This window comes from Camelus ferus, chromosome X, assembly GCF_009834535.1.
Source record: "Camelus ferus isolate YT-003-E chromosome X, BCGSAC_Cfer_1.0, whole genome shotgun sequence".
Taxonomy (NCBI): Eukaryota; Metazoa; Chordata; class Mammalia; order Artiodactyla; family Camelidae; genus Camelus; species Camelus ferus.
Genome location: NC_045732.1, coordinates 43,039,634 through 43,059,644, shown reverse-complemented (window position 1 = coordinate 43,059,644; position 20,011 = coordinate 43,039,634). Strand labels below are relative to the sequence as shown.

The 20,011-nt window shown below is 49.5% G+C and overlaps 2 protein-coding genes across 8 annotated transcripts; both read right to left on the bottom strand.

Annotated features, from left to right (window-relative positions):
• Window positions 1-3,078: 3,078 nt before the first annotated feature.
• Window positions 3,079-7,293, bottom strand: EBP (EBP cholestenol delta-isomerase). Of its 2 annotated transcripts, none has more exons than XM_032474569.1 (5): window positions 7,146-7,293; window positions 5,833-6,196; window positions 4,431-4,467; window positions 4,172-4,302; window positions 3,079-3,575 (listed from the first exon to the last, which is right to left on the bottom strand). In XM_032474569.1, the coding sequence occupies exons 2-5, from the start codon at window positions 6,131-6,133 to the stop codon at window positions 3,352-3,354; spliced, it is 693 nt and encodes a 230-aa protein (XP_032330460.1). In that variant the 5' UTR covers window positions 6,134-6,196; window positions 7,146-7,293; the 3' UTR covers window positions 3,079-3,351. The 2 variants fall into 2 exon arrangements, with proteins under 2 accessions (XP_032330460.1, XP_032330461.1); XM_032474570.1 differs by having other exon boundaries at window positions 5,833-6,151; window positions 7,146-7,282.
• A 915-nt stretch (window positions 7,294-8,208) lies between these two features.
• Window positions 8,209-19,365, bottom strand: PORCN (porcupine O-acyltransferase). 6 transcript variants are annotated; one of them, XM_032474568.1, is made up of 15 exons: window positions 18,519-18,627; window positions 18,107-18,279; window positions 16,631-16,823; window positions 16,272-16,315; window positions 15,713-15,894; window positions 15,502-15,632; window positions 15,368-15,385; window positions 14,081-14,095; window positions 13,859-13,984; window positions 13,604-13,704; window positions 12,524-12,600; window positions 12,361-12,424; window positions 12,160-12,245; window positions 11,056-11,166; window positions 8,209-8,695 (listed from the first exon to the last, which is right to left on the bottom strand). In XM_032474568.1, exons 2-15 carry the CDS (start codon window positions 18,240-18,242, stop codon window positions 8,594-8,596), a joined length of 1,386 nt encoding a protein of 461 aa, XP_032330459.1. In that variant the 5' UTR covers window positions 18,243-18,279; window positions 18,519-18,627; the 3' UTR covers window positions 8,209-8,593. The 6 variants fall into 6 exon arrangements, with proteins under 6 accessions (XP_032330459.1, XP_032330454.1, XP_032330456.1 ...); XM_032474563.1 differs by lacking the exon at window positions 14,081-14,095 and adding an exon at window positions 18,945-19,365 and having other exon boundaries at window positions 8,210-8,695; window positions 16,631-16,752; window positions 18,519-18,631; XM_032474565.1 differs by lacking the exon at window positions 18,519-18,627 and adding an exon at window positions 18,945-19,365 and having other exon boundaries at window positions 8,210-8,695.
• Window positions 19,366-20,011: the final 646 nt, after the last annotated feature.

Here is a 20,011-nt window from a genome sequence, read left to right as displayed (position 1 = left end):
TGCAGGCGCCTACTGAGGCCCCGCCTCCTCTCGGCCGCGTTTGGTTGTTTGGTCCTTTTGCTTCCGGATTCACCTAGGTGTGTGTTAAAGTGACAACCTATTCTGGCGGGAGAAGTGGGCGGGGAAAGGAAGCTGCTGCGCGATGACGTCAAGGCCTCACGCCCCGCCCCAAGTCGCCTTGCTTCTTTGCTTACAGATGATGTCATCTGTTTCAAATGCCTGTGGGCCTCACTTCAAATGAATCTGCTGAAGGGAGGAATAATCCTTTATCCAGAATCTTTAAAGAATAGTTTACACTTTGTGACAATTCATCGAGCTGTACGTTTATGATTTTTGCAGTTTCTGCCCTTACGTTATACTTCAATAAATAATTTACCCCTAAAAGCCGTTATTATACTCTCTGGAGGTCCTAGCTTTTTAAAATTTGCCTTTCTTTTATTTAATTCTTACAACACGTTGAGGTTGGTCCTATTATTAAACGGTGTGTGTCCACCAAATATCAGCTGAATACTGGACATACATTAGATTCCTTTGAGAAACTTTATGTATCGCAAAATGCAAAAAGGCATTCTCTTCACTTCATTGCACAACATCGTATGGTTTGGAAAGAATACAGGCTGCCTGTACAAATGTAATTTCTAACAAAGAAGTCCTGTAAGGTGCCTGGACTTCTGCTGTTGTTGCAGTGTTGTATGATGCTACCCTGAATGTTAACTTTTTAGAGAAGTAGAGAAGTCTGCAATTCTATTTTGATATCTTTTAAAATACTTTTTTGCCTTGGTATTAAGAGTAAATAGATTTCTATTTCCTGGAAGCTATAAATCCTGTGGAATTTTTTTTTTTTTTTGAAAGCCAGAAGAGGGTTCGTGGCGCATTTCTCTTGTCCCCTGTGCTGGAGCCAAAAACACTTCTTATGGCACTGCTGGATTTTCTGATGGAAACAAGGAGTTTGAAAGTCTGCTTCCCAGGGGGTGGGGGATATAGCTCGGTGGTAGAGCATGTTAACACGCAGGAGGTCCTGGGTTCAATCCCCAGTATTTCCATTAACAAAAATTAAAGAAAAAGAAAGTCTGCCTCTCGTTAAAATTAGCATAGGGTGGAAGGAGCAAAATATTAGCCTAGACCTTGAAGTTTATCCTGAGCACAGGTTTTAGATGCGGATATGATGTAGTCAGATGTCTCTGTCTTGGTTACAGAGCTCTGGAAGGAAAGATACTGGAAGAAAGGAGATCAAAAAGGAGGTCCCTGCCATAGTGTCAGGGAGAGGGGAGAATTTTCTCTTTCATTTGTTTATTCTTCCATTCAGCATATACAAAGTGCCAGATAGTTTACATATATTAATTCATTTAATCTGCATAAATCCCTATGAGGTAGGTATTACTATTATCAGCATTTTACAGATGAAAGCAGAGAATGAAGGTCAGGGGAAAATGTGCTCAATGTCAAAGGGATAGTAAGTGGCACAGAGAGTAGACAGCACCATGGACAGAAGGTGGGGCTGGGCCTGGAGTGTTTGAGGAAGAGCAAGGAGGCCAGCAAGCCTTAAGTAAATGAGGTAAGTGACAGATATGAGGTGAGAAAGTAATGCACGGCTTTGGCTTTAACAGTGAGGCATTTCTCCAAAGCCATACTGTAGGCTGGAGCAGAACTATGATTTAAACTGAAGTCTTGCTCTGCACAGGTCTCCTGGAGCCAGGTATCTGCAGCTTTATTATTCATTGTCACCTACTCCAAATTCCTTAAGTACCCATTTGTTTTATGACTGAAGGTCTATGAGGTTAATGACAGACTGTGGGATGAGGGGGTATCTGTGGGGTGAATGATGGGAGTCTATAGGTGGATGATAGGTGGTTTGTGGAGTAAGTGAGGGGATGTGAGGGAAGTGATGGATTCTGCAAGGTGAGTTATGAGGTGTTTCTGGGGTGAGTGATGGGGGAATCTGTATAGTCAGTGATGAGAGGCCTATGGGGTAAATGATAGCAGGTTTGTGGGGAGAGGGTCTATGGGTTGAGTCATGGAGTTGTACATGATGGGAGATCTGTTGGGGGGAGAGATGGGGTCTGTGGTGTGTGTGATGGAGGTCTGTGAGGTGAATGATGGGCAGTCTATGGAGTAAATAAAAGGCTGTGGGAAGAGGGATGGGTATCTTAGGAGTTAATGACAGAGTGTGTGGGGTGAGTTTTGTGGCGTCTCTGGAGTGAGTGATCGAGATCTTTAGGGTACTGATGGGAGTCCTTGGAGTGAGTAATGGGGGGTCTATGGAGATAGTAATGGGGTATCTATGGGGTGCCTGATCAGCACACAAGAAGTTGAGTAAACTGAAGAACCTGAAGATTTGGAAATTTTGCAGCCTGTCCGTATTACAAAAAATGAGAAAGTGTGTTGTGGAGAGAATACCAAAGGTGTGGATGGACGATCAAGCCTTAAAAGAGATTAAAAGCGGGGAGGGTATAGCTCAGTGGTAGAGTGCATGCCTAGCATGCACGAGGTCCTGGGCTCAATCTCTGGTACCTCCACCAAAAGTAATATATAAATAGATGAAACTAATTACCTCCCCCGGCCAAAATTTTTTTTTAAAAATAGCAAAAAAAAAAAAAAAAAAAGAGAGAGGGACATTAAAGGTGGGGGGAGGGTATAGCTCTGTGGTAGAGCTCGTGCTTAGCACGCATGAGGTCCTGGGTTCAATCCCCAGTACTGCTATCAAAAAATAAATAAACAAAATAAATAAACCTAATTACCCGCCCCCTCCGCCAAATATGCTCAATGCATTGCTTTCAACCTTCAGGTACATTTAAAGCAATGGGTCCAATGTCAATCTGAACAAACTAAAATAAATGCTAAATAAATAAATAACCTAATTACCCCTCCCCCGCAAAAAGAGATTAAAGGTGTGTCTCATGGATCTAATCAGCCATTAGGGGCATCTGTGCGATCAGTGATGGGGGTTTGTGAGGTTTATGTGATAACGATGGTGGGGGTCTATGGCTGAGAGAATGGTGGTCTGTGGAATTAGTGATGGAGGGGTCTATGGGGCCAGTCTTGGGGCATCTCTGGGGTTAGTAATTCAAGATCTCTCAGTATAGGGCCAAGATCTTTTATTTCCTGATTTAAAAAATTGCCACCATTGCCATACCTCCTAGGTTCTCTTGTACCTTTGTCCCAATGGCTGCTGACAGTTGCTCCACACAGCTCCTTCCTTTCCCATCTCTGGCCCTTTTGGTGCCCACCCATCAGCCTGAATTTGACAGATCAATTCAATTTGCCCTTCCAACCTGTGGGAGCAAGGATTGGACTCTTCTGGCAGGGGGAGAATTCCTCAACAGCCAGTGTTCAAGCCCACGTCATCACTTGTTAGTTCTGCTTGCTCTTGGCTTTTGTGGCTTTGGCATCCAGCATGCTCTGGGCATGAGCGAGATGCATCACTGAATCGAACACAAAGATTCCGGGCAGCACCAGCCACACGGCATTCATGAAGACAAAGTAAAACCAGAAGTAGAGTGGGTGGCCCAGCTCCCCATGCTGGAATCCATCACGGTACTCTGTCAGGAAATAGAGAATATCCCCATATATCTGACCTGTGGGAGGTAGAAGAGAAAGAGGGAAACCTTGTGAGGAGGAGGTGCAATTCCAAGCCATTTTCCAAGTCTTCAGAGCTTAGGATTCTCCAATTCAGAGAGCTAAGAACTCTGAAGTCACCCAGCTGAAAAGTTGAGAAATCAGGAAAGGGAGAATTTCAGAAATCGGAAGCTGAGAAATTCTGAACTCAGGATGGTTCATCGCTCCCGAATTTAAGGAAGCTCCAGATCCTTTAAGACAGCTCAGGATTCCAGGACTAAAGAGAACTCACGTTGGCAGAAAGCTAACAATGTAAGAACATTGAATCTCAGATGAAGGCAGCTCAGAATCCTGATCCTGGAGGACCCCGGGAGTTCTTGCCATCATGCGCCACCTCATGGAACCTTTACAGGAGGCTTTGTGATGGAGTGGGAGGAGAAATGAGAATTCAGGCCAAGAGGGGCATGGCTGTTCCAGAACCTCAGGGAGTTTGTTAAAATTCAGTCAGACTCAACCCTCAATGGGCACTATTGAGAGATCCCACCCGCAGGGATGCCCCCATGTCTGTGGATCCCCCATCAAGCCAGCAAACATCCAGCATGGGCCCTCTCCTCACCCACAGAGACCACAAGCTGTAGGACAAAGCGGTGGGGCTGCTGGCGGAGAAAGGCGATCACCACCCATAGGCTGAGTGGACCCCACAGCCAAGCTGTGATGGTCTCCATGCATATCGTGAAGTTATCATTCCTGCAGAAGAAAGGATAGGGGGTGGAAACTGGCATCACTGTGTAGGGCACCAGGCACCCCATTAGTGCTCCCGACTCACCACCGCCCGAAACCGATACAGGTCTCCCTTGACAGAGGCAAACACTTACAGGATGTAACGGCTGTCACCCTTGGCATACTCTTTCCCTGGAGAAGACAAAAGACAGATGTGAAGAATACTGGCAGGAAAAGGAACTCAGACTCATGACAGTCGAGGACCCATGTAAGAAGACAGGCTTTATAACCTCCCCATGCCTCAGTTTCCTCATCTGTGAAATGGGGTAGCTGTTTGGACTCGAGAGTTAATATACATATACAAGATAATGTGTGCAAACCTGACACAGAACAATAAGTGTTGCTGTGATTGTCGGGTATTCAATAAATGGTTGCGGCATGAAATGAGGCAGGTGTAAATGATGGAGAGGGTGAAGTAGCCAATGAGCGTGAAACAGAGCAAGCACAAGGGTGAACAGATGAATGAATGAAAGAGTGAGGAGAGAATCAGTCAGAAACAGACAGATCACCCAAGATAAAAATAGACAGGAGACTGGAATAGGTTCTTCACAAAAGAGGATTTCCAAATGGTCAGTAAACATGAAAGGTACTCAAACTTTCACTGGTCATCGAGGAAAAGCAAATTAAAACCATAATGATAGCACTCACATGCACGAGAAGGACTAACATTTAAGAAACACCCGACCATACCAAGTGTCAGTGAGGATGGGAAAACACTAGAACTCCCCTATACTGCTGCTGGGAATATGACATGGTGCAGCCATTCTTGAAAACGGTTTGGCAGCTTTTCATAAAGTTAAACATCCATCTACCATGTGACCCAGCCATTCCACTCCTCCCTGTTTATCCAGGAGAAATGAAAGCAGATTGCCACACAGAATGTTCTGGCAGCTTTCTTCATGAGGCCAAAAAGGAGTATTGTTTGTTAACAGCAAGAGATTGGGGTTGGGGGGGGGAGGATGCCTATCAATACTGGAGAAGTCAAATCATTCTGTAACATCTGCGCTTTCAAAACTCTTTATGAACTGAGGAGGAGTGACCTCATTTAAAAAAAAGCAAAGTTTAGAAGTGTATATAGCATGTTACCATTTACACAAAAGGGAAAAATAAAAATCATGACAGTTACATGGCATCTACTGTCTGCTAAACACTGTTCTAAGTGTCTTATATATATTTGGATATTACTTTGGTCCCTCTTATACAACTGTGAAAACTGAAGCTTATGTGTGTAATTTATGTGTAAAACCCTGAAAGGAAACATAAGCAATTAACAGTGGTAATAAATAATTGGGGAAACTTGGTGGACAGAAGGTAGATTTTCACTGCATACCTCTTTAAATGGTTTGTTTTTTGACCCATGTGAATATATATGAGACAAAAAAATTAAATAAATTTAAAAAATAAGTTAATGGAAAAGGAGTCGGTGAGGGGGTAAACTAAATCAATCCCTTCCCAGAAAATTCCCTCCCACAGCACATCATAGAACTCAGGACTCACAGAGCTGGGACAATAAGGCTTGGTCTCCAAGAAGGTCCTCGTGGTAGAGGCTGAACCAGCCCTCAATCACCAAGTGAATGAACCCACACACTGCAAACCAGCACAGGGACAGTCTCCGCCCAGTCCCCAGTGGGATGACTGCAGCACGACCTGACAACAGCCACGTGGTCGTAAGTAAGACCCCAGAGACGGAGAAAAGGCCAGCCAGGAGATGCCAGGTGGTGTAGTCATTGGGCACAAAGTTGTCCAGCCTCAGGTGCTGAGGCCAGTATGGATGCATGGGGCCGGCGTTGGTGGACATGTCTCTGTAGACTGATAGCTGTGTGTGGATATGTAGAAAGAAGAAAAAAGGAGGTGGATAAACCTAAACAAATAGAAAGCACAGAATGAGATCATAAAATCAAATCCAAGTAGTTCATTATGACAAGAAATATAAATGGACTCAGTTAACCAGTTAACAGGCGGACTCAAGTAAAAGAATTATATACTGACTTAAAAACATGGCTATAAGACCACAGAAAGACTGAAAGCTTGTTCCAGCCCCCTGGGAACCATACGATGTGGTAGACACAGGAACCAGACCAGGTCCCAGCTCCCATTGGTCACAGTCTGCTGGGGAAGGCAGGAACCAGACCTAGTCTCTGCCCTCATTGGTCACAGTCTGGTGGGCAGACACAAGAATCACACTAGGTTCCAGTCCTCATTGGTCTGGTGGGGGAAGACACAGGAACCAGGACTGGTGCCCGCCCTCAGGGGTCACAGTCGGCTGGGGGAGACACAGGAGCCGGAACTGGTTCCAGTCCTCATGGGTCACAGTCGGCTGGGGGAGACACAACGACCAGGTTAGGTCCTATTGCAGGGGTCACTGTCTTGCATCATTCAACGAAAAGGTATTACCCTCCCCGTAGTCCTGGAAACTGCAGGACAGAAGAGAGAAGACTAATCAGAACTACGACCCTCAGGTTCAGTGTGTGGGATGGCCCGATTCCTCCTGAAACAGCGCTTCCCGCAGCCAACTTGCAAGAAAGAGGAAGCGGAGGGCAGGGGTCTTGTGCGGGGCGCTAAAGAGGAAAAGGAGGGTCAAGTACAGAGACCACCAATCAGAACTAGAACCCTCTAGTCCAGCTGCCCAATGAGAAGGCGGATCTTCTGTCGTCCGGACGACCGCGCGGTAGCTGGGGGTCCTGCGCAGGCGCGTGGGAATGGCGGGGCAGGGGTTGGGGGGGAAGGGTCTTGCGTACGCGCGCAGAGGGCCGGCTGTTTAGCAATTGAGACCTAGGGAATGGAGTGGCAGGCCACACGGGAGCGCTTACCCAGCAGCGCGGTTGCAGCAGCTTCTGCCACAGGCTCCCGGGTCCTCTAGGCTAGCTCGCTGGCTCCGAAATATTCCTAGTTCAGAACCACCCTCTCACAGGTTCCTTGCCTTACGGAGCTGGCCAATGGAAGGGCTGGGAAGGCGGCCGGTGCTGCTCCCAACCAATAGGAGTTCTCTGTGCACCTCCGGCCCCACCCTCACGCGTGGTGCCATTTTCGCTGTTGGTTGAGACCCAGTCAGGAGTGGAAGAGGCTGGGAGGGCCAATGTTGCTGGGCGTTTTCGGCTGGAAACCAATCTGCAGCTAGTGTCGGTTTTAATTTTTCTATCCCCTTATCAATCACGTTGGAAATTGGGTGTTTAACCTCCTTATCTGCTGTTGAGACAGCATTGCGTTATGTCCTCTCACCTTTGCCCTCGTTTTCAAAGGCAGAGCAACCAGTCTTTTCCCAGACCAACCATCGGTCTTAATGCCTGAATGGGCAAGGGAACTGTTAAAATGACAGGCAGATCACATCCTATACACTGCGCCTCTGTCTCTCCCTCTGGTCATCTTCACCTCTCCCAACTTCAAGTCAGAACCAGTCAAAACCCAGACCCCTCACCTCAGCCTTGCTGGCCAATTGACGTGGAGAACCTCAATCTCCCTGTGCCAACTCTAAAGAGCCAATCAGAACCCCACAACTCAAAGCCGGTGGGCACCCAGACTGTTCATCAGAGTCCAAAGCCATTCCAGGCTTTCTAACCAATTAGAACCCACACCCCTCACTCCTAAGGACCAATAAGTGTCATCTCTTCATCTGTCTTGCTTTCCTTCCTCTGTCCCAGTCAGAGCAACCCATCAGAATGGGGATCCCTCAGTTTTCCCAGCCAATTAGTATCAGGCGTCCCCCACATCCAACTATCCAATCTATCCTAAGCAGTGTTAGCCTCAGACTTATCATCCAATCATGAATGATAATAAATTGGCCACGAACCAATCACAACCTGCTCCCACTTCAGGTGTCCAGCTGCTAAACCTTTATCCATTCTGTGCCTCCTTTCTCACTCCTATTCGCCACTTAGCAGTGAAGAAAGTACCTTTTGTACATTTCCTACTTTTATTCGATAATAACAAACCGTATATAAAAAGGGACAAGGAAGGCGGGGAGGCCCTGGATCTCCCCCTCTCTGCTTCCCCAAGCATCCTCCACCCCTAGGCCCCAGAAGGGACCACTCCCTTCCCGCCTTGTGGTGGGTGGGGATTGACAGGCATGGAAATGATGTGTGTGTGTGTGTGTGTGTGTGTGTGTGTGTGTGTGTGTGTGTGTGTGTGTGTAGGGGTCTTGGGGGAGGTCAAGGATGGAGAGAGGGTCAAGAATTAGAGAGAGGGCCTTCCCTCATCCCCCATCAGAGGTGGGACCCTGAGGAGGGGTCTTGAGGGAGCTGTGAGGGTCCACATCTGTGCCTCAGCCTATGAGACGGTAGAAGATCCAGCATCCAAAAGTGACCCAGTGACTGGCCCAGCTGAGCTCTGACCACTTGTGGACAGTGTACGCCATGCCGTAGCCCTGTGGGAGAGAGAGAGGTGACAGTTGGTCCCACTCAGCAAGAACAAAGAAGGCCTCAAGAAAACCCATCCTTTGCTCAAGGATGTTTCTGTGACTTCACTGCAACCCTAGGTGAGGCCTGAGAGAAGAGACTGGGTACAATAAGAAAGGTAAGCAGATTTCGTTTTTTTTTCCTTTTGTATTTTCTTCTCCTTTAAAAATCATTTTACAAGACAAGTCAAGGCAATCCCACTTTTTAGCCTGTACTCTCCCTTATAAATAAAGAGCTCCTGGAAATTGATTTTTTTTAAAAGACAAAAACTAGAGGAGAGGGTATAGCTCAGTGGTAGAGTGTGTGCTTAGCATGCACGAGGTCCTGGGTTCAATCCCCAGTACTTCCATTAAAAATAAATAAATAAACCTAATTACCCCCCACCATTTTTTTTCTAAAAAGACAAAAATTAACAAAGGAGGTGAGTAAGCCCTTTTCAGTAAAGGAAAAAAAATGGCTCTTAAACATATGAAAAGATACTCAGCCTCACTCATAATCTTCCTCCTCTCAAACTGGCAAACATCTCCATGAAGTCTGAGAGGCACAGTTGGTGGGGTGACAGGCAGGATCACACACTGCTGGTGGGAGGGCAAAAAGGTAACTTCTTCATCTTCTTGTCTTTCTTTTCAAATGGAGGTACTGGGAATTGAACCAAGTGCCTCATGCATGCTCAGCATGCACTCTGCCAACTGAGCTATACCCCCACCCCCTCCATCTTGTATCAAGAATAGATCCTATGGGGGTGGGAGGGTATAGCTCAGTGGTAGAGTGTGTGCTTAGCATGCATGAAGTACTGGGTTCAATCCCCAGTACCTCTATTTAAAGAAAATGTTTTAAATAGGATAAAATTTTTAAAAAAGGAATAGATCCTACAGCTCTTTCTGCCTCTTTCTGCACCTGTGGGAATCCACACACAATTGAAGGTATTACTTGCTGCAGCATCACTTACAATAGGACAGGAGTTGGGTGGGGAGGGTAGAGCTCAGTGGTAGAGTCCACATCTAGCATGCATGAGGTCCTTGGTTCAATCCCCAGTACCTCCATTAAAAAAACAGTAGTTAAAAAAAAGTAAAAAAAAAAAAAAACCAAAAAGCAATAGGAAAGGAGTGGAAATCATCTGAGTGTCCACCAATAGGGGACAAACTACATTGTGTCACAATGGAAAAATATGAATGAGGACACTGTACTAATGTGGAAGATTTTCAGGAATTATTATGTGAAAAAGCAACATGCAGCACAGTGTCATTCATGTGTTACCTTTAGGGTAAAAATCAGGGGGAGGGAATGAAAATAGATTTTCTATATTTGCTTATTATGCTTAAGTGTTAGGACAATATTTGAATAAAAAGAATAAAAGTGCTTATCTGTAAGAGGGCAGGGGGTAAGACAGTAGGAGTAAGACTTTCCCCTGAACATCTTGAATAGTTTGGGGGTTTTTTGAACATTATTATTATTATTATTATTATTATTATTATTATTATTATTATTATTATTATTATTATTATTTTAATGGAGGTACTTGGGATTGATCCCAGGACTCATGCATGCTAAGCACGCCCTCTACCACTAACCTATACCCTCCCCCCAGTTTGGTTTTTGAACCATGTGATATGCATTAACTATTTTTAATACTTGAATTCAAATAAGGCAAAAACTTTATTTAAAAAGAAGCAAAACCCAGCTTTTGCACATTTAACCTGAGTAAAAAATTTTAAATTGTTTTTAATGACAAAGTATAAAATAATATAAAATAAAGTTTGATTTTCAGTTAAGAATTTAACTAAAAGAGAAGCAAGACCTGGATGGATCCTGCTAGAGCCATATGAATAAACATTATTTATAATTGTTTTTCATTTAAAAAGGAGTAAAATCTGGACTGTGCATACTCCACCTGAGTAAAAAATAGCGCATACATTTTATCATGTGCTTTTAAAATAGAATCCAGAATTTGCACAATGTAAGTAAAAATATTTAAAAAAAAATTAAATAAGAAAGAGAGTGTGCAAATTCGGCTGAAAGAAAACTATGATGAAATAATGAACTTAAAAAAAAGTAAAACCTGGATTTTGCCCTCCAGCTCCATGAAATAAATTTTATAAGTAAAATAAACATATTTTGCACACTTCACCCAAGTAAAAGACCCAACAGTGTGAATCAGCCGGAGGGACAATGGGAAAATTGGGACCAAGGAGCACAGGCTGCACGAGCTAGTCACAGAACACAACATGAGATCCTCATGCCTTGCTCGGCCTCCCCACCTTTGTCCTCAAGGTTCCCACAAGCAGGGACCACATCCCTGCGTAGTCACCAGCCCAGGGCCCCACCTCACCTGCTCTTCTGTGGTGTCGTCCACATCAACATCGAACAGAGAGCCCAGGTAGGCCAGGTGGAAGATGGCCAGGGCCCCAAAGAGCAGGTTTAAGGCTCGCACCCCCAGGCCCTGTGAGGGACAGATGTATATGCTTGGCAGCTGGACCTAATCACTGTCTCCTAGCCCCAACTGGGCAGGGGAGCCCAGGGAAACGCACAAGGCACAGGAATTAGGATGTCTAGGGCAACCCCCCCGCCGTAGGAAAGGAAAGGTTCTCCTATGGGAGCTCAAGGTGGGGTGGTCGAAGGATGAGGGTACTGTTAGCATGAGAGTGTCCAGGTTGGGGGAGATGTGAGTGTTCAGACAGAGAAGGAAACATGGCAGGTGGGGCTTTAAGTTGGTTTGGGTGGAAGACAAATCTGAAATTGTCCATACTTCTTTTTGCAAAAAGAATGAGAAAAAAAAAAAAAAAACAAACCAAAGCAAATCCTCACCATGACCTACAGGGCCCACCACTCACTTTGTTCAAGCCAAGCCACACTGGACTCCTCGCTGTTCCTCGAACAGTCCAGGCCCTCTCCCATCTCAGGGCCTTTACAGTGGTTGTTCCCTTTGCCTGAAATGCTTTCTTCCCTCACCTTCTTCAGTGAAAAACTCAAAAGTCACCTCCTCATTTAAACTAGAAACCATTTGCCCCCCTGATACTTCCCTTCCTCTGTCCCTTATGTGTTTTCACCTTGGCACTAATCACAATCTAACAAACTATCATACTTGATTTATTTTTCATTTCCTGTCTCCCCTGTTAAAATGTTTGTCCCAGAGGGCTGGGACTTTGGTCTGTTTTGTTCACTACTGTCTCCAGCTCCGCAAGAACAGTGCCTGGTACCAGCAGGCACTCAACAGATGTTCATCGGGGGAAACTAATGCCAGGTATGTAGACAGCAGTTGCTTGAGAAATGGTCATTAGAGAAATGGATGCCAGTGAATAGAGGTGAGGTTACGGGGCTGGTTCAGGCACTGAAAGGGGAAGTTGGTCACCCTCGGACAGATATAAAACGGAGATGGAAGTAATATTTTTCAGGGGGAGCGTTGGGCACAAGGTGGCCTAGGCTGAACCCTCACCAAGCGATGCTGGTGTGAACAGTCTGGTGGGCACCGTTTCGATAAGACGCAGGCACTGAGGATCCGAGCCAGGCGCTTTCGGAGAACTAGGGCAGATGGAGGGGGTGATAAGGGTGTCAGGTTAGCCTCCTGGTGGAGGGACAGTGGTTCCAGCTCCCCACCGACCTTCCATCCATCTGCTGGGCTGGGTTCTGCACTCACCGTGCTCCACGTAAGTGATAAATGCCAGGGACAGCAGCACCGCAGCCAGATGGAAACTGAAGCCCTGGCAGGGCAACGGTGGGGGGCGGTTAATGAAGTGAATGAGGAGGAGGCCCTGCCCCCCCACCGGGCTACCACCCCAGTCCCACTCTGCCCTTCTCACGTGCAGGAGGGCGCTGGCTGCATAGGTGACCAGCACGGCTGAGAAGGTCCCTAGGCGGAGAGCGTTCTTGAAAACATCTGCAGGGGGGAGACTGAGTTGAGAGTCTCCCGAGATTCCCCCCTGCCCTTCCTCAGGGATGGGGTCATAGGCCAGGGTGAGGATACCCACCACCTCTTAGGGTCCCCAGGGATAAAGTCTCTTTATAATGGCCTCAAACTTCACATGTCTAAAACTTAGCTCCTGATCTTCCCTCCCAACCTGTTCCTCCCATAGTCTCCCCAAGTGCAGCCAGTGTCAACGACACCCTTCCAGTTCCTCAGGGCAAAACCCTCAGAATCACCCTTGATGTGCCCTCCCCTTACTCCCACAACCAAACTCTCAGCAAATCCCGTCATTTCCAGAATCTGATCTCTCCCCTCCATATGTACTGCCGCCCTCGCTCCCTCCCATCTGTCCTCACAGTAGCCAGAGGGCCCCATCACAACCCAAGTCAGCCCACAGCCCTCCTCTGCTTGGACCCAAGAAAAAGCCTAAGTCCTCCCCGTGGCCAGAGAGGCCCTAGAAGACCAGGCCCCCGTCACCTCTCTGACCCTACCACCTGCCAACTGGTCCCCTCACTCACTCTGATCCCACCAAACTGGTCTCCTCACTATTTCTCAAATGTGCCAGCTGGGATCCTGCCTCAGGACCTTTGCACTTGCTGTTCTTGCCATGTGTTAAATGCCTCCCCCGCATATCTGCATCGCTTGCTCTCTCACCCTCCCCAGGTCTTTGCTCAAATGTCAGCTCCTCAGTGGGACTTGCTCTGGCAAATGCATTTAAAATTGCAGCCACCCCCACCCAAACACTCCTGCTGACACTCCCAGATCATCTTTACCAGCTTTATTTTTTTTCACCATAGCACTTATCACCACCTGAACTATTGTGTATTTTTTTCTTCTTATCTGCTCCCTCTATCAAAATGTCAGTTCCACCAGGGCAGGGATTTGGGGTTTTTTTTGGTCCCTGTGCTATCTTCAGCTTGTTTGAATGTGTGAAAGGGACGTGGGTTGAGGACTCCCGACTCTCTTGGTGACTCACAGTTATTTAGCCAATAAGACATGGGCAGGTTCCAGCTTGTGACAACTTCTACCATGGACCGGGGCAGCTCCACGTTCAGTGGCTTAGACACTGTCAGGTCCCTGTAGGCAAAAAAGAGATATGCAAACTCATTTGAGGATTTCAACCCATCTGACCGCCACGCTTTTGTTCTTGGCTGTTCCCTCCCCGGGGAGCACCCCCCCACATCTCCTCTGGGCACCCTGTGGGAGAGGGGGGCCCCCCAGCCCTCCCCACCATTCCAGGTGATCCTTCTCCTCGGTGAAGCCGGCCCCCGCCAGCGTGGCTGTGGCTTCAGACAGAAAGCCCACAAAATAGTTGCTGAAGTGGAAGGAGACAGCACTCTCGTAGGCTCGCAGCCACCTGGGGAGAAAGCCGGGGGGAGAGGCATCACTCCCGGGGCCCCAGGGTGACACCCCACCGTGTGGCAGCATCCCTGACCCCACTCTGTAGACTCACCTTACCATGGTGCCCCTAGGGCCCCCAGGAGTCAGGAAGGCAGCAGAGAAGAAAGGAAAGAGTCAGAGAGGCCCCGGAAGCTGGCCTGAGTTGCTCGTAGACGAGACAGACAGAAACATGGCAGCAAAAGGGATGCAGTATGACAGTCCCACCCATCCATCCATCCACCACCAGTAAGTCTCATGCAGTTCAAATGGCTGTGTGAGCCTCACCCGGTCCCGCAGCCTCACGTGGCCAGACATCCAGACCCAGCCCCTGTTAGAGGCCGACCTCACCACCCTACACACTGACACAGCCACGTGTCCAAACACACATTCGATCAGACTCCCAGACTTCCAGCTCTCTGACCTGACTCAGTGACCCTAAGACACGTGGAAGTCCTTTAGTAGGGCACGGAGACCACCAAGCACCCTGCTATGCACATGAACACAATTCTACACTCAAGGTAGTCATCCTGTCAGTTGTACAATCAGACACGGTCAAAAACAGGCCGCATCTTACACTGGAAAATGCTTAGGTTCTGGGATTCATGCATGGCTGCTTTGGCTGGGTGACACTAGGCCAAGTCATTCCCCCTTTCAGAGCCTCATTCAGCAGCAGACAGAATCAGTGGCCAGTAAGTGGGGGAGAGAGTCACACACTCAAACAGCCAGATGAAATCCTACAGTCACACCGGGGGTGGATGACTGGTCCTGCAGACAGGCACAGGCACGCAGTCGTTCATAACCCCTCAGCTAGACAACACCCCGGAGCCAGAGGAGGCAGACCCACAGGCAGAATCCACCACAGACACGCACGCACACCACATGCGACAGTCAGACCCATTCCCAGCCAGAGTTACAGACGAGTCAGACTTGACTTATCCAGGGCAGCCACATACCCCCGTCATTGACAATGGCACAGCCAGACAACCAGAATTCCAGTCCCACACAAGGAGCCAGTGGCTGATAGAAAAATAACCCATATACACCCCTAGCCAGAGTCACAGGTCAGTGTCACCAACCAGCATGTGTTTGTCACTCCCCGTTGTAGTCACAGCTTGCTTCTAATGGTGAAACAGTGGAACAGATGGACAGCCAGACAGTATGTGTTGGAGTATCCATTGTACATGGAGTCATAGGGCCAGTCTGGGTCAAACCACAGCCACAGACAGACATTCAGTCTCTGTCTAGTCATGGTAGACGGTCGGACAGTCTCAGACTTACAGAACCAATTGGTCACAGACTGTGCCCCACGCTGCATCCCCCCAGTCAGCCCCACTCGCTCTCAGCACCTGCCTTCATTTACCTGGCTTTGCGTTTCTTGCTGTAGTAACAGAAGACAGACAGAAGCATTAAGAGACAAGCTCAGAGCGGGGGAGACCCCAGGTCCCTACCCAACCCCCCTCACTGCTGGGCAGAGGCCTCAAAGGCCGTGCTCACTTGCGAAGGAGGCGGTCACCATCAAGGGGGATGAAGTATGGAAAGAGGTAGGGGCCCACACAGGTGGACAGCACAAGGCACAGCAGGGCCAGCGCCAGGCTCCGGGCCACCTTCTGCAGCCATCGGCGGCTCTGTGGGGATCAAGGCTCCATGAACACGGCCCCACGGTGGCTCCCACAGTCCCTGCCCGCCTGTCCACCCAGGACCTCACCAGTGGGCGGCCTTGGACAGCCTGTAGGTAGCTGTGGAAGGGTATCCAGGGCCCAAAGACGATGGTGCCCACGAAGTAGAGGTAGCCCATGAATTCCACGGGCGAGGGCACTGCACCCACCTCACCCCGGTCCAGGTCGAAGCTCAGAGACACCGCCTTCATGGCCACGATCATCTGGGCCCCTATGTGTGGTGCCCACAGTCAAGTGGATGAGCAGAGAGCGGGTCAGCGTGGGGGCACGGGGAACACCAGGTGAGAGGTGGCAGGAAAGAAGAGTCCAAGGGTGGACAGGTGGGCACAGGGTCAGACAGGCAGTCGAGCAGGTGGGTCCGGGACTGGCAGACACCCTGACTCAAGAGATTCCATGAGATGGGACAGACAGATGGGGAGAAGTCATGGTAGAGAAAAACACAGACGTAAGGGGGATCTGAGGTCTGCATGTCCAGTGGGCGAGGCAGATGGGGGAGAAAAGTGAGGAAGGAAAGACTAGGTTGGGGAGTTAGGAGATGTGGAGTGGGGCTGGAGGGCTGGGGCAGGTGAGAGGTCCAGGGCTGCCTACCTCGCATCTTGTGCCATGTCACCGTGTCCACCATGTGCATCTCACTGAGGAAAAAGGTGGTGGTCTTGGCCCTATGACTCCCATGGCCACAAAGGAGGGGGAAAACCCAGGTGCGAGGAGGATATACCTTCCCCTGCCCTGCACAACCTCATGAAGGAAGAGTTCTCCAGGGATCCCTCCTCCAGGGGGAGCCCAAGTCCAGCCTGTCCCAAAGAGCCTTCAGAAAGCACAAGTCTCTCAGAGTCCCCCCTCCAGCAACACCCCATGTCCTCCCTGTCCTGGACAGCCTCACGAGGAGCGATCTGGGGACCCACCCGCCCTTCTGCCGACAGCGTGGGGATGAGGACTCACGCCCGTACCCCATGAGTAGGTAGATGAGGATGGTGACGGAGAGGAAGACGCCGCGATGGGAGGAATGTCGGCAGAGGAACAGCACGAGGTAGCACAGGAGGCTGAGCAGCACGACCCAAACCATGTGCAGCTGGAAGAAGTGGTAGAGGCTGAAGAACCCGCCTGCCACGGTGCTTGCGTGCTTCAGGTAGGACGGCAACCCTTTGCGTGAGAGAGACAGACAGAGACAGAGAGACAGAGGGAGAGAACAAGAAAGGGAATTTGAGCGGGACTGGTAGCAGGGCAACCCAGGCAGAGGGCACAGCCCAGGTAAAGAAAGGCTTAGAGGTTGGAATGGGATGGCAGGGGGCCCAAAGCAGGTGTTGGGGAGCTGGAGAGATGGAAGGGCTTGGGTTTAAAGAAAAGAGGCATCTATAACGGACATCTGGGGAACCCTGGAGGAAATCTGCATAACTTATATTGGATAATATTACTGCATCCAGATTGCATCTCCTGAGGGGTGATGGTTGAGACTGTAGTTTGGGGGAAGATGTCCTTGTTCTTGGGGGACACACAGAAAAGGATTGGGGGTACAGTGGCAGCAGGTTATTCAAGTGATTCAGGAAGATGATAGATAGACAGATAGATAGATAGATAGATAGATAGATAGATAGATAGATAGATAGATAGACAGATAGATAGATAGATAAACAGAGCGAGCTTATGTGGCAAGATGGTGACATTTGGAGAATCCAGTCGGGTAATGCATATATGGGTGTTCACTGCACTATTCTCTCAACTTAGCTTTTCAGTAACTTTGAAATTTTTCAAACTGATAAACCTGGGGGGAAAAAAAATAAAACATCCATTTAAAATAAAAGAATAAGGAAAAAGAAAGTGTAGAACCTCTGAATCTCAGATTTCCAAAATTCTCAGCATCCTATGGGAACCTTGGGGACTTGGAATCTTGTCATTTGGATATAGGCTTGCCACGATTGTGGAAACATTCCAGAATCCTAGAATCCAGAAAGCTTATGCCCTGATTCTAGAATGCCAGCATTTGGGAAGCTTAGAAGGTGAGAATTTTAACTTGTTGGAATCTCCAAACCCTATAACATGGTACTTGGGGATATGCGGTACTTTCCATCACCTTGTGACATCAGCATTTTCAGAATCTTATAACCTTGGGATGTAGACATTTCAGGATCCCAAGATCCAAGAACTTCAGCTTTCCAGAATCCCAGAACCCAGGAATACTGAAAGGCATGGCTTGGCATGGTTGGCATGGCAGGATGTGGCTTGCCGTGGTGGAGCATGAGGTGGCTGGGTGTAGTAGGACGTGGTATGGTAGAATGGTGCTTAACCTGGTGGGATGTGATAGGCTTGACGTGTCGGAGCCTGGCTGACTTGGCAAGACTTGGCAGGATAAGGTTTGGCTTGGTAGGGATGAACGTGGCAGGTGTGATATCCCTGGTGTGGTGGCCCATGGTGTGGCAGGCACTTACCAAGCCTCCAGAGGAGGCGGCAGGCGAGGCAGATGGCAAGGAGCAGCCAGATCTGGTCAAGACCCTGCTGGGCAGTAGGCAGGAGACAGCCCTGCAGCAGCTGCTGGAAAAATTCCTGGCGGCTGAAGGTGGCCATTGCGGACCCCCACGGATGGATGGACAGATGGATAGACCTGCCAAACGGGGGACATAGAGGGAGCTAGCTGGGAAGTCCACGGGGCAGACGATACTCAAGGGATGGACTTGAGCACTCAGATTTCAGTTTGGTGCTGTCCAACCCTTGTAGAGACACGGTACTGGGGGCTGGGAGAGGGTGTGAGTGTCAGGGACATCAGGCTGAGCCGCCAACTGTGTGTGTTGGGGTTGTCCTGGGTGCACACACACAGCCCGTAACCTGCGGTGAATGAAAGACCTGTGTTTCTTGTATGCTGGGAACAGTCCGGGTCCGATGGTGATTGAATGGTGTACATTCTAGGCCCGTATATCAAATGTGGGGGCCTCCCTGGTTTCCAATGTAGAGTCACTCTGTGTGGAGGGCAGAGAGGGAGATCCTGTGACACTTGGAGGCCGTGTGCATCTCTCCTTGAACGGATGTGGGGGGTGTCCTGTATCCCCTGCGCGCCCCATCCCACCCCTACCCGGCCTTTCCCGGCCGCCAACAAAGCCCTGCCCAGGCCCGGGGGCTGCAGGGAGGTGGAGGTGGTGGGAAGGGACACGGCAGAAGGGGTAGTTGGAAAGGTGATGGAGAGGGGCCCTAGTACACGCGCTGCAGACCCGCAAGGGGAGGCCGGCTCAGGATGTGAGCTGGAGAGCCGCGCGTGCACCACCGGCGACCTACCTGGCAGTAAGAAAGCTGAGGTCCAGGGGGCCGGGGACGCACCGCCGCCGCCACCGCCGCCGCCTCCTCCGGGCAGCCTCCCCCGCAGGCCGCAAGGCCGGGACCAGCTGCGGCTCCCAGGGCGGCGCGGAGAGCGGGCCCTTTAAATCCCGGGGAGGCCCGGCCGGCCGGCCCAGCCAATGAGAGGGCAGGAGCGGGGCGGGGACGGAGGAGGAGGGGAGCGGGAGGATGGAGGGAAGGAGGAGCGGGAGGTTGAGAGGAGCGGGGCGCAGGAGGACTTCGGCTCGCGGAACGTTCATTCCCGCACCTTTCCAACCTCTTGGGGTGCCAGTCCCTGAACGTTCGTGTCGGGAGGGCTTCTGGCCGCCCGGGAACGAACTGTCCAATCTCCAAATTCCTAATCCTTGGAAGCCCAGATGGGGAGGATGGCGGAGGGAGGAGAGAAAGCCTGCTCCCCTACCCGTCCGCCTCGCCCCCGAAACTGCCCACCCGCGCAAGTCAGCTTGACGCCGTTGTGCCCCGGTTTCATAGATGGGAAAATAAAGCGCGGTCTCTCCTTTCCCATCCTTTGAGGGAGCTCTGGGAATTCCCAACCTTTCCCCCAACCAGGGACGGACTAGAAGAAACATTCACAAGTACTGACTGTGTCACTTAGGAGCACGAATTAGGCTCCTGTGCTTTCCCCTCAGGACTCCTGGTGAGCACTTAGCTTGTCGTTGAGAACTGATTTGACTGCTAACTCCTCCGCCGTACTCACTCCTGCACTGAAGGTAACCCAGCAACTATTGAGTTGTCCCGGTGAACCAGGAGATTAGTAGGGAGCACTGATTGGGAGCACTCATGAAGCACTTACAGCGTCCCCAACGATGGTTTGTCTTGGGCTCTATCAGCACCAAGTCTGAGGATTTATGCAGCACCGGCTGTTTGTTCTCCTACCCGGCTGGTGTCTGGACACTCCACTCTGTCCCAAGGCTGATGAAGGGCCTTTTCCCGGAGCATTTATTGGGCACATACTACATACTTCGTTATGAGATATAAGGGAGAAGGAAGCCAAGGTCAAGCTGGAC